This window comes from Acomys minous, assembly GCF_964271855.1.
Source record: "Acomys minous genome assembly, chromosome: 12".
NCBI classification, from domain to species: Eukaryota; Metazoa; Chordata; class Mammalia; order Rodentia; family Muridae; genus Acomys; species Acomys minous.
The window spans coordinates 12,985,113-12,999,585 of NC_140493.1; the positions used below are offsets into that span (position 1 = coordinate 12,985,113).

Genomic DNA, 14,473 nt, shown 5'->3' on the forward strand with positions numbered 1-14,473 from the left:
GTTGGCTTGAGAGTCACAGGTATGAGTGCCACCATGTTAGCCATGAACAGCATTGGAAAGCTCACAGTGTTGAGTATGGTGCTTGTCTTTGCAACAGCTGTCACAGTTCACGATTTCAGGATTTCCTTCGCTCATGTGTGGTCAGGACATGAAGGCACATCTGTACTGTTTGGTTTACTTTTTTAAGCCGAAATAATTGGCAAAAAAAAAAAAAACCAATAATAATAAAGACTACAGATTTAAACTCTTGTCATCTTAGCCTTCAACACTATGTTAAAAAAAAAAAAAAACCAACCTTGAATGCAATGCTTTTCACCAAACGCCTACTGCTTTATTAACAAACAGCAGGTAACACTGTTTTGATTCATTTGTCAATAAATGATTTGTGGAAAGGACCAAACAACCAAAAGAAAAGACAGAACCTTGTGGTATTTTAGATGAAAAAAAAAAAAAAAGAATAACTTCAAACAAATGGATGTCCATCTGAAGAAGAGGTTCTCAACCTGTGGGTTGTGACCCTTTAGTGGCTGAATGACCTTTCACAGGGGTTGCCTAAGACCATCGGAAAACATAGATATTTACATTACAATTCATAACAGTAACACAACTATGGTTATAAAGTACAATAAAAATAATTTTATGGGTGGGGGGGTCACCACAACATCGGGAACTGTATTAAAGGGTCGCAGCATTAGGAATGTTGAGAACCACTGAGAAGCTTACCCAGATGACAAAAACACCAATGAGAGTAGCAGTGGGCCAGAACACTGTAAACAAATAGCAGGAAAGTTACTTTCAGAATGTGCTTACTTAATACTAAAGTAGAAATCAAACATAAGAGGGTTATTAGAGAGATCCGCTTCACTCTACTTAAGCAAGTGGACTCTGTAAGTGGTATGAAAGATAAATTACTCATTTGTTCCTCCACATAGCATTTTTCTCACCAGTGCTTTCCAAAGCACAGGATGGACTGTACACTGTTCTGCCCAGACTGTAAATAAATGGAGGGCAGGAACAGGTGGAAAATGTTCTACTAAAATGCTCTACTCACATACAGCAGATAGCCAGTATTTTTAAACTAACAGTTAAATTATTTTTTTATTCTGATCCAAAAACCACCACTCATTATTCAATGAAGAAAAAAAAAATCAAAGGAAGCCTGCCGATTTCAGTGTTTCTTAATCTGTGACGGAAATAGTCTCGGACTACCCAATTTTCCTATGAATCAGGTAAAAATGATTCAACTAATGAACGCTTACTCAACTATGCTGCTGTTCCTAGTACTTACCAGTGAGCCTCGCTGTATTGTCCATCCAACAGACATGAAACATACACTGACTAGCAATTTAAAATAAAATTACATATTTTACCAAAACAGGCAAACAAACATGTTCAGAATGTTCCTTTTCAGAAATTGTCTCTCTTGCCTAATGATAAATAATCAAATCCTCAGGTTATGCTATGGGAAACAAACATGTGAAAATTGCTTCTTTTTCTTTTACTTTCCTTTTATTGAAGTAGATGTCTTATTCATACAATATATTCTGATTATGTTTTGTTGTTGTTGTTGTTTTGGCTTTTTGTTTTGTTTTGGTTTTTGGTTTTTTGAGACAGGATTTCTCTGTTTAGCCTTGACTATCCTGGACTTGCTGTGTAGATCAGGCTGGCCTCGAACTTACAACAATCCACCTGATTATGGTTTTTACCTCCCACAACTTCTCCCAGATTCTTCCCACCTCCTCTCCCACCAAAATCCACACCATTTCTTTTTCTTTCTTGTTGGAAAATAAACAGGCATCTAAAAACTAATAATAAAGTAAAATAAAAAGATTTAAGAAAAGTTGGATTATGACAAAACAAACAGAAGAAAAACAGCCAATGAAAAAGCAAGAAAAAAAACATATAGATGCAGAGACACACACACATTTGCACACATATAAATCCCATAAACACAAAACCATTTTTCTCCTTCAGAAGCGTGTAAAGAATCTCCCAACACCATCAACACTAGCCCATAGGGGTGAAGGTCCTAGGTAGGCAATAGCTTGACTTCTCCATGTCCAATGAGTTGTGTGGGTGTTGTTTTTATCAATTGGGCTTTACTGTTGGCTAGTGGAGAGTCATAGAAAGCCTTGACAATAGCGTGGGTTGTTTGGGGGTTCCAATGGGGCCACTTTATACAACAACTCTATTAGATGCAATCTATTCCTGGACTTGGAGGCTTCATTTGGTGATGAAAGATGCCCAGGTGGGGCTCTGTTTCCTCCATTATTTGGCAATTTGTTAGATCACCTTCATATATGTGTATATTTTAGAAGCTTCTACTGTATTGGCTTTCCGCGTGGCTGCTCAAACAGCCCCGTCGTTTTAAGTGTCCCTCCTTTTATTCCCTCTCTTGTCTCTCCTTCCTCCCCTCCCTGTTCAATTGTCCATTTCAGTTCCTTTCCCTTGTGTTGGTTTGACTGAAAACATCCCCCCACCACGGGCTCAGATTTGAATAAGTGGTCATCAGGGAGTGGAACTATTTGAAAGGATTCGGAGGCGTGCCTGCTAGGGAGTGTGTTTCCGAGACCCTGTCAGGTGCGCGGCCAGTGGGGTTTCTGAGGTTAGAAAGTGTTTCTAGGTACTGGGAGCTGACCCAAGAAATGGGGGTGCGCTAGATGGAAGTGGTGGGGCTGTGAGGGTGCATCTGAGGGAAGAAAGCTGCTTCTGGTGGCAAGATCTAAGGATTTCCCTGGGAATAGGGACAGAGGGCAAATAGAGCCCTATCCCCGCAGGTGGTCTGCTACAGGGGTCTGGGTGGTCAGAATTGGAGGCCTAGAAGGGAAGCGAAGTTTAAATTACCTGCCTAATTCCCAGGCTGGTTTAGCAAGAGTATATGGGGCCGGGGGGGGGGGGGGGGGGGGGGAAGGGTTGGAGGGCCATAGGAGAAGCTCTGCACTATCCCTTGGGAATAGGAGGGGGCGGAGCCGCAGCAGGTGGTCTGCTACAAAGCTGGGGAATAGGACTAGGGAATTGGAGTTGAAAAGGGACAGCAGGGAGGGAGAGTGAAGAACTTCTGCCTGGTTCACAGGCCGGTATGAAAATGGTTTTCGAGACAGGCGGTGGTGGCGCACACCTTTAATCCCAGCACTTGGGGGCAGAGGCAGGCGGATCGCTGTGAGTTCGAGGCCAGCCTGGTCTACAAAGCGAGTCCAAGACAGCCAAGGCTACACAGAGAGACCCTGTCTCGAAAAACAGAAGAAGAAGAAGAAGAAGAAGAAGAAGAAGAAGAAGAAGAAGAAGAAGAAGAAGAAGAATCTCAAACTAGGTAGTTGCGTTTGTCACACCCGGTGGCAATTGTTTTCTAATTTCATTTTATATTTCTTCAGCTTCATCGGTGATTTACAACTTCTTGAAATAGAGAAATTCAGACGGCGGCGGAGGGAGTAGGGGGTGGGGGTTGAGGGTGGCGGGATTCATTACGCTCCGATTAAAGCCCTTTGTTCTAAGCAGGCAGAGAAGAAGACTTCAAAACAATCGCTTTCCGGTTAAGCAGAATGCGTTGAACCTAACCCCCCACACTCCTCCTTTGGCGCAGAAGTCTTGTTTTTATAGTATTTAAGCCGCCAGCAGAGGAGAAACAAGAATCAAGCCGCGCCTCTCGGTCACGAGTTATGATTTTAATAATAATAATAAAAAAGACCCTGATGGATGGCATGTTTCGTTTTGTTATCTACCTAGGAGGGTTAAATGCCATGAATTCAAAATTTCCTGTTCTCTGTGCGGGGTAAACCGGCTTCTAGTGAACCTCACTGCTGGCGATAAAGTGTTCTCACCTGAGAGCGTTCCCAATACCAAACCATCACTGTTCCAAGTCGTTTGAAAACAAATGTAAACAGGTGTCCCTCTGCTTTGCATGTTCATGTCTTCTGATTACTTTTATTTTTTAAAAATCAGCAGGTCTGGAATTGGGGAATTGCTTTTTCTTTTTTAAGAGATGCAGAATCCTAGGAGAGAGCAGGGAGTAGGAAAGTTGGGAAAGGAGGAATGGGAGGAGCGTGACGGGGCCTCAGGAAGGCGCGTGGGGAACCGCGGGAGGCCCGAGTGGCCCCTGCCACCGCTGCCCGCGCCAGCCTGCGATTGGCCCCGCCGCCTAGCACCCGGGAGGCGCCTCTCCGCGCGCCGCCGCCCCTCGCTCCCAGACGGCTGGGCTCCGCGCGCCTCCGAGCGCTCCTAGGAGAAGCGCAGACCTAGCGGCGGAGTCGGTCCGCGCGCAGCCCTCCTGCTCCCTCGCCAGCCATGGGGCCAACTCACAACTCCTAGGACTCAGCTTCGGGCCAAGGAAAATCAGAGAAGCTGCGAGCAGAAGAAGCCAAGATGAGTTTCCGCAAGGAGGACGGTGTGAGCAGCCTGTGCCAGAAGGCGCTGCACATCATCACCGAGCTTTGCTTTGCCGGCCAGGTGGAATGGGACAAGTGTTCAGGCATCTTTCCCGCCGATAGGGCCGGCCAAGGCGGAGGTGGTACAGGTAAGGAAGCTTGCGCCTCCCGGGACAAGGGGCATCTTCCGGGAAGCTATCCTGGCTGGAGCCTGTCTCCCCCGGCCACAGTGGCTTGCTTACTCGGTTTGTCGCCTGCACCTTCTGGGTCTCTGCTCCCAGGCGCTCTCGCGCTCTCCCACCTGCTGCTCTGGCTCAGTGCCCTGGGACTCAGTGCCCTGGCTTGTCCTGCGGGTCGCAGCTGGACCATCCAGCCTTGAGGGAGAATCTGAGATTGACCTCATAGAACCTGCTTGTAAACATCGGATGGCGTTGGCCCTAAAACGCAGAAAGGATCCCTCAGCTGTAACTTTCGGATACAACCTGTCGAGCTCTTCAAAGCTTCCAAGGCCTTTCATAATGCATATGTAATTTTCTAGTGTTTCTTGGCAACGACGGCTAAGGGGTAGGAATTATTGATACCTGACACTCAGGTCACTTGTCAAGGAAATGGAAAAAGAGATTCTAAATCCTTTCCACACTACTTACTCGCGTCCAGAGCCTTGGAAGCAAATGGCCCGGGGAGGAGATGTGATCTTGTTGCGTTCACTTCGTTTTCTGGGGTCATTTTGGTATCCTGGCAAGAGTCTTAGGCTTCAGGGTAGGGAGGGCAGCAGGTAAGAGCAAAGGCAAAGTCAAGATGGGCTCGGGAGAGAGGTTCAGAAAATGAAAGAACAGTTATTTCCCCACCATCCACCCTGAGTGCTAAACAGAGGAATTGGGAGTGTGGTGGGATGGGCATAGGTTTGGTTTAGCTGTGTCTTAGAGTTGTTTACATGGACTGTCTCCAAGGTTTTCAAAGGCTCTGCCGATGGCAACAGAAGGGAGGGGGGGGGGGTTGTCTGGCCTTGTCAGAACCAGGGAATCATGAGGCAGGGCTATTGCTACTGTCAGTGAGATGGAAGCAGTCATTCTCTGAATGTATAAACACAGCCGAAAGTCATTTCTGCTGTTCAGTGGGTGTTAGATTCTTATGAGCAAACGAAACCGAACAAGTGGAAGTGTGCCTGTGTTTGTGTGCCCGTGTGTGATGTAATAAAAATGTCCAAGTGCTGGGACTGTAGAGATCTCTGTAAAGAAAGTGAGTGAGCTCTTCAGAGATGTCTTTAAGCGACCATTAAGCTAAGGTTCAGAGTGGAGGAAGTGAGAATACTTAAGTCTAATGACATGCATTTTGTTCACTAACAATTGATGCCTAGACCATAACCCTAAGTCTTATTATTTCTTGATCCCCATTGGCTAGCAATGTAGAAATTACATGACGTTTGGAAATGAAAACAGAGCTAGGTTCTAAACCATCCAAAATGTGTGATTGTGAGTTCAAGGTAAAACAAGGTATGTACATTGGGTTTTGAGGTTTTTCTAATCACTACTGTGCACAACTGTAGTCCTAATTCTCCTAAGACATTTATTTGTGAACAAAAATGAAGATGACTCTAAAACAATTGTATGAATATTTGTCTTCCTTTAAGGAAAATGTGTACCATAAAAGTGAGATATATTCTGTCTGATATGTGGACATAGAATGTAGCTCTCACTAGAGAAAAACAGTCCACAAATTGTATGTGACATTTGAAGATAAACACGATTCCCCTGCTTTTTTTTATTTGTAAAATTTGAAAACAGGTAAAAGCAAACTGCTTTACTTTTAAAGTAATGCTCCAATATTAATGGATAATTAAAGTAGATTCAATGATTATTTGCTAAACGTTTAATTATACCAGTTAGCCGCTTAGGTGCATGCTGTTCTGTAGTTTTTTTTACAATGTGTGCCCTTCATTATGTTTCCTGCATAAAGCACTTCCAATAGTTAATGTTGACTGCATTGTATATAGGAGAACTTCACTAACTTTTATTGATATAGTAGTTGTTCACTTTTAAAATGGCGAGTTCATGGTGTTCATTTCGCATTACAGTAACAATCTTGAGATTTGACATTGTATCACTGTTCATCTCGTCACATAGTAACCACAAGAGAAAGGTTCAGGTAATCCCACATAAAGTCATTACCACAGTCAGGGATTAGGAATCAAGTACATCACTAAGACAGAGATACGGCCCCTGAGGGTCCACAGTCCAGCCAACTACACTCAGGTATGGGTAAAATGTTGAAGATTTAGACCATAGTGAATAATGTGAGCTAAGCTGCCCTTTTAAAATGCTTTGTAAACATCAGTATATGAATCAACATTACATGAATCAACCACATACATTAAAATGTAGTATAACAGTAGTACTGCAGAGTCCATCATGTGTAAGTTTTAGAAAATTAGATGTGGGAGACGTTTAAAAACCAAAAAACACTGGTTATCTTTTCCCTCAAAATGGATATGTTACCCTACAAATTCACTTAGTGCACAACATGATATAATCAAGAAGGCTTATGGGAAATGCCAAGACAGGTTCCTCTTGGCATTATTTCTTATCTATACTATAATAGTATACATAATCATTTTTATAGTATATAATTATAACATTTTATATAATAATATGTTATTATAATATAATCATTATAATAGTTTATATAATCATTTTATAATATATCATTATAATAGTATATATAATAATATATTATTATAATTATAGTGTAATCACTGCAATAGTATGCATAATCATTTTAGCTGGCTTTAGGTTCCTTTCTTCACAGTCTTTCATTGCTGCTTAGATGTTTATGAAGTTTAAGAAACATGTGTTGCTTGAAAGACAGAGTTCCAAATCCACAGCTATCAAGACCATTGGAGCTCACAGCCACACCCACACCACAGCTATGGATAGCCCACCTTAGCATGAATATTTTAATGAGCATTTAATTCATCAATGTTTCATATTTGGTTTTGTACAACTTTAATATGGAAATATAGATTCTAAGAAAGGAGACAAGTTATCCCAAGTCTTCTCTGTTATTTAGAATTGTTTGTTGAGCAGATACTTAACGAAGATTTTTCTAATCAACATTGATTGATACAGCTAGTGTGCACATTATGTCCATAAATGTAAGCCTAGAAAAATCTGAGATGTATTCTAAAGACTCAATAAATATTTGCTGAGTGGGTAAAGTGTCATATAGTAAATGTACTTAGTTTATTGAAATTCTAGAAAACCTCGAAATCTCTGTATAAAAGAGATGCTCTTTGAGTTATCATGAAGTTGTGTCCCAATCAGAGGCTGATAATAAAAGTCTAAAGTGGACTTAGTAAACCCGGTCCGCTGAGCTGAAAGTGTGACCACTATCTCTTAACCTATACTTAAAAAGCTCAAATTATTACTTCAGCCTTCAGCCATGCAACCCAGGAAGACTATACCAATATTGCTAACTTGAGAAAAGGTCAGCATTCCAAATTCAAAATACGGTTTCTACCTTATCTCTTGTACCATTATAAAAAAATTTTTTTCAAGTCATGAATCAGAGCCACTTGGTAGCAATTGCCAGTATACTGAAAGCCTCGCAAGGCTCTCTAGATTTACATTGACAAGATTAGCATGCACTTTAAGTTATAGAATACTGTGTCCTTGAAGACAGAGGTTTGTTTACTGCTGCATCCCCGGTGCTGAAAGCATCTGGGGCGCATGCTAGAGACTTGATAGAAAATTTGCTCAATGAACAAAAATGGCTCCCTTAATGATCTCCAGAAGCAAAGGGAAGCATGTGAGTTGCCTTAAGTGGAAAGTACTTGATGGAATTAAAACCCATCACTAAAACTTTTATTAGTTATTCCCGCTTAACCAGGAGCCATTATTTTGCAGATATGAAAACAAAAGCAAAAAGAAAGAAAGAAAGAAAGAAAGAAAGAAAGAAAGAAAGAAAAAGAGTTTACACTTTAATCACAAATTACATCTAGTTACTGATGAATACATTTAAAAGCCTCTGGCTTCTTAAATCCTAGCTGTTACAGAAAGTATTGGTAAACATGGAATTTTAACTCTTCATATATTGTTGACTGTAACATATGAGAGGGTACCAACAGAATTTTGCCACTTAAAATTTAACTCAAACCTAGAACCTTTCTTTTTTTAATATATTTTATTAACTTATTCATATTACATCTCAATTGTTATCCTATCCCTTGTATCCTCCCATTCCTCACTCCCTCCCATTTTCCCCTTCTTCCCCTCCCCTAAGACTGTGACAGAGGGCGACCTCCTCCCCCTGTATATGCTCATAGGGTATCAAGTCTCTTCCTAGAACTTTTCTTAATGTTAGATTTCCTATCACCCGAGTACAACATAGGCTATCCATTTATCATGTTTAAACATACACATTCACGTGCAGCTGAGGATGTGCAACCATTTGTTTACCCACATTCTTCCATAAATAGAATTGAGTCATATCAACGAGATCGTGTAAGAGACTTTTATTTTATTTGTAAGGGTGTTTTTTCAGCATGTATGTCTATACACCATGTGTGGGCAGTGCCCACAAAGCCTAGAAGGGGATTCAGATCCCCCGGAGTTGGAGTTACAAGTGGCTGTCAGCTACTATGCGGGTGCTGGGAACCGAACCTAGGTCCTTTAGAAGGGCATCTGTGCTCTTATGTGCTGAGCAATCTCTCCAACCTAAGGTGAAGGCTTTTAGTGTATGTAGTATATTTGGTGGTGAATTCTTACAACTTCATATATGGCTCTTTTTGCATGCTCATATAGATAAATGTATAATGGAGAAATATATTAGAACAAAATTAATTGGTTTTTTTCCCAATTTGTAATTACTATTAAAAAAACAGTAGAGCTCCAATTTGTATGTTTTCTCGCCAAATTTAGAAAGCATTAGTCTGTATTATGACTAAGATTTATTATTGAAAGACAACTAAAATAGTGTGGCAATGCAAAGGAGCTATGTTCCTCTGCTCAAAGATTCTGAAATTAGTTCATGCACCGATGAGAGTGGACTCCTGATAATGAGTGTTTTAATAAAGGTCAGTAAATTATACTTTTTAATTTCTAACTTGTACAGTGTCAGTTGTTCTGGGCAAGTTTAGAAATTTATCCCCTGTGTGAAGATAGTTTCTTGTTACTAACAATAGATTTTTCCTGCCTTATAGCATCAGATATATCCTAAGTGCCCCATGAACTGTAAGAACTGAGAAATGTAGGTCCAGGCTATCATGAAAAACTACACGGACACATTTTGTTACCTGTGTGCACAGTGCAAAGTCAGCCCTGTGAGTCCCTGGGCTCCACCAGTGGATGGGAAATGCTTAGAGAAACAAGTGCCATCCATAGTTTGTGCAGATTTCTTTTCTTGTCATTACTCCTTGAACAACCAGTGTGGCAGCTATTAATGGAGCATTTACATAATGCAGGAAACCTAAGGATGATTTTTTAAAAGATTTATTTATTATGTATACAATGTTCTATCTGCAAGTACACCCCCACGCCAGAAGAGGGCACCAGATCTCATTATAGATGGTTGTGAGCCACCATGCAGTTGCTGGGAACTGAACTCAGGACCTTTGGAAGAGCGGTCAGTGCCCTTAACCTCTGAGCCATCTCTCTAGCCCCCTAAGGATGATTTAAAGTGCTTTGAGGAACGTGTGCTGGGTTCTGACGATATGACCATGTCCACTCAATTCTGTGGGATAGTTAATTCGCATCCGTCTCTCCCCGGCCCCTCCTCCTCCTCCTCCTCTGCAAAGCTCTGCAATGGTGATGTTGGAGTTAAAACGATATCCTCACCTGGGGTAGAAGGGAGAGAGAGGAACCGTTCGTGCTATTGTTGAATAAGAAACATTACAGGCGGTCTTCAACCATTGTCTTCTCTTTAGTCTTCCCTTAGCTCTGTTTTGGAGCTCATAGAATTATAGCAACGGTAGGATAAATAGTTTCAGTTTTATTGTCATTTCTAATCTATTTCCATAGCACATGTTAATACACCTGAATGACCCACAGGTTGAGAACCACTGCTCCAAACCTTGCCACAGACTTCTATTTGCTTACTTTCAAATTCATGGCCTCATTTTTAATTATTTGTTATTCTAATACACACACACACACACACACACACACACACACACACACACACACACACATGTATATTCCTAAACGGAACCTGTATGTGTGTTTTCAGGCCCACTGTTTGGTATTATGATAACCAATTAGTGTGCTATTCCCTGGGGAAGATGGTTTCCCCAACTCCCAGCATCCCTCGGTTGCCTTCACTCTCTCTGTAGGTCCCTCCTGGGCTCCTCCCTGCCCACTTTGGCATGTCCCTTGTTGTTGTCCTTGTTCAGCTCATGTCTAGCCATCCATGTTGGTGACTTTATGGGTGCAGCTTTCTGGCATTCTGAGGAGACACAGTCTCACAGCAAAGACCCTGATCTCCTGGCTCTTTGCCATCTTGCTGCCCTGCCTTCTGCACTGTTCCCTGAGCTGTAGGTGTGGGAGTTCAGTGCTTTCTTCTCACGTGAAATACGTGAAATTTTTATATCATATTTATATAAAGATGCCTTTCAACTTTAAATAGATTTATTTTAATCATGTATTACTTTCCTAAACATGTAAGAGGGGAAAAAATCCAGGAAGAAATCAGTAGATTGAAGTAATTTTAAAACTTAACTTCTTCATATTTCCCTTCACAGTGTTGAAAACTGGTCCCGGGGGCTTGTGTATACTGGGAAAACACTCCTAACCACGGAGGTACATTAAAGCTGAAATTCTGAGTCCCATTTGTATGAGTAGGTTTTAAATTCAGAATTCATGATGCCTTTGTTCATTAGCCATTTTCAGACAGTGTCATGGACAGAATTGGGCCTTCAGTCTTGTCTAGTATAAAATCCATTAGCTATTGTTCTGTTTAGCTTTCTGTGCAAAACAGTGAGTGTTAGCAATGTTGGCAAATACATTTATTCATCACCTTTCCTACCAATTTCCACTAAGAACTCAGTGTATAAGGATGCAGTACATTGTTTGTTTGTTTGTTTTTCACACTGTGAAGTTCTTACATGGATTTTTATGTGGACGCTTTTGCTTTAGTGCAGGCATAACTACACCACAGAAACTTCCTGGCTGTTAGAAACGTTAGTAAACCCTAACCACTAATATATATCACAGTGGTTCTCAACCTTCCTAGCTCTGTACCCCTTTAATATGGTTCCTCCTATTGTGGTGACCCCCCCAACCATAAATTATTTCATTGCAACCTTATAGCTGTAACTTCATTACTGTTATGACTTCTAATATAAATATCTGATAAGTAACCCTCCAAAAGGGTTGTGACCCACAGGCTGAAAATCACTGACATATTATGACCTCAGCAACAAGAGATATTTTAAAATACACATTTTATCATCAGTTAAGGATGATATTCAAATTCAAAGGTTTTTTTTTTTTCATTTACTGTAACTCAAAGGAAGAGCACAGGGAAATGAAATTAAAATGGGACTCCTCAGCGGCATGGGGCAAGGGCTGATTGTATTACATATCTAATGTAGAAATGAAGAACAGTCATTGCTTGCCAGTGCTCAAGTCTCCTTTCCCCGTAGCTATAGAACCCTTTGTCTGTGGTGTGGCCTCCGGACTAAGCTGTAAGATGGGGACATCAGAATGTGAGCAGCAATCTGATGCGCCAGATATTAAGGCCATATTCTCCAAGACCGTGGTGATGTATTCCCTTATCCTCCCTTCCCCTGGATAGTTTCACTCAGCTCCTAGGGTGTGGCCATGGCAGCTTTCCATGGAAAACTGGGAATGAAAACCTGGCCAGTGGAGCAAGACCTCCTTGGTGTCGCCGTGTCTGCCCCCGGCTGCTGAAGTTGGCAGTTCCTCTCCACTCACAAGAGAAGACTCTTCCTGTCTAAGTCGCTATTAACTTAGTTCATAGAAAGCAGAGCTGTGACTTAACCGTTATAACAGGAATTCCCAAAGGAATAGTATAAACAAGCTAACTTCCATCAATAGTCCCTAAACGCCCTTTCATTTAAGAAAACACACTGGTTCGAGTTGTAGTCTCTTCTCCTTCTCTCTGTGGTACGGTGCCATAAACAGAGGGGTGGTCCGTGGTCTGCAGACTGTGGCCATGCGAGGAGGGAACAAAGGCCCAGCAGCAATCAAAATACTTAACACACCCATCAACAAAGTTGTTCATTATCTTTAAGATCACACCTTGATACGTTTTGAAAAACTAAAGTGACTAAGTTTTATAAACTAAAAGCTATAATAAAAAGAGGTCAGGAACTTGGGAGGGAGCGGGGATTGCCATGGAGATGGGGGGAGGCAAGTGTGATATAGAGGCAACACTCATAGATGACGTTCTCAACGAAATGTAAAAAAAAAGAAAAGAAAAGAAAAAGAGAGAAGGAAGGAAGGAAGAAAAAAAGAAAAAGAAAAAAACCTAAAACAATCCAGAAAGACACATACAGAAATAGTATTAACCAAGCAGTAGCTGTTGAGTTGAGGGCGTGACACTAGGTATGTATGCTTTTCTAAGCAATTGCCACCAGCTGTGTGTGTGTCAAAGGGGATCAGACAAGGCGTAATGAATACTGCATTTTGAAACGTGAAGGCCAAATATCAATTGTTCTTCATCAAGATTCCATTCATCTGAAGGTTTCTAGATAAGCACACCTTCTTAGAGTGGCCTTTTCCTTTTCCAGAATTCCAATGCTTTATTTTTCTGTGTTAAAACATGATAAAGAGTAAGTTATGACACATACAGTCACGCAGAGGTGTGTAAGTAGATAGCCACAGGACAGTAGTTACGCAAACGTACGTACTCAAACCACAGCTTGGACAGTTCTAATCTGATTGTCTAGAGGCCTAACCTAATTTCTGTAAGCTTCATTTACCTCCGATCTTATCAAGATTTAATACAATGACGGTTGTATAATGAAATCTCTCAAATTGTTTGGAGACTGAACATTTCAGCTCCGGAAGGCCGACTCTTCTAACTTGTCCACTGCAGTGAGTAACTTGTTTCAAAGGCAAAGTGTTCACATGTGTCACCCCAGGCCTCTTCACTTAGCGTCCTCCCATTCTCCTCCTCACCACTCTTCTTCAGCGATCGTGCCCAAGCGCCTGTCACTGGGGTGAACAACACTGCTACAGATTTACAAAGGCAAATATTCCAGTTCTGAAACCACGTGTCAAGCTCCCCACTTGGACTCTGCCACCCACCAGCCTGTATCCTCACACGAGTCCCTGCTATTGAGGACAGACCCATACTTAGGCCTGTGTCATTTCATAAATATAAGCACCCATGCCCTTGAAATTTATCACATTCTCCTGGGAAGTCACAAAACAACAGCAAAAAAAAAAAAAAAAAACCCATGACCTCAGTCATGGATAGCTCCCGCTGACCCTTATACGAATACAACCATGACTTCTAGATTTCTGAAACAGGCAGGGGTATAAGACACACTCTGTGTGTGTCTGTGTAGCTTTCTCCTCTTTTCTTTACAGTCTCTGTTACTTATTTTTTCACTCTCTTAAATGTCCATAGAGCAACGGTTCTCAATCTGTGGGTTGTGACACATAAACTACTAAGCCTGTGTCATTGGGAAACTGGTGTGTGCGTGCGTGCGTGCGTGCGTGCGTGCGTGCGTGCGTGCGTGCGTGCGTGCGTGCGTGCGTGCGTGCGTGCGTGCGTGCGTGCGTGCGTTCAGTATTTGAGTCAGCATTTCGCTGTATAGCTCAGGCTTCCTTGAAGTCCTATGGCGTTCATTCCTCAGCTTTCTGAGTGTTGGGATTATAGACCTGAGCTACCACTCCTGGCTTTGGAGGGCTTCGGTATCTTAGCCCTGAGCCCTTTTTCGTTTTCTACTTCCTGTGTCCCATGCAGTGAAGAACTTGTGTGCTTCCGTCAGTGTGGTGTTTTTGCTCAAGCACATGGGGAAACCTCCCTTCATTTGAAGGCCTTTTGTCAAGAAGAGACAACTAGCAAGCACATAACTGCCAATGCATATGTTCAATAACTCCACAAACATTTTTTAACCGTGCCATATAAAATAGACACTGAACATT

At 41.8% G+C, this 14,473-nt stretch overlaps 1 protein-coding gene and 1 long non-coding RNA gene across 2 annotated transcripts in view; both read left to right on the forward strand.

The window, feature by feature from the left end:
* Window positions 1–14,473, forward strand: part of LOC311609692 — a 572,880-nt gene that overhangs the window by 306,363 nt on the left and 252,044 nt on the right. The gene's annotated exons all lie outside the window — the stretch shown is intronic.
* Window positions 4,173–14,473, forward strand: part of SYT10 (synaptotagmin 10) — a 61,972-nt gene continuing 51,671 nt past the window's right edge. Inside the window, exon 1 of the mRNA XM_084802935.1 lies at window positions 4,173–4,510. Within this exon, the coding sequence (XP_084659061.1) occupies window positions 4,360–4,510 (151 nt within the window). The 5' untranslated portion in view covers window positions 4,173–4,359. The remainder of the gene's footprint in view (window positions 4,511–14,473) is intronic.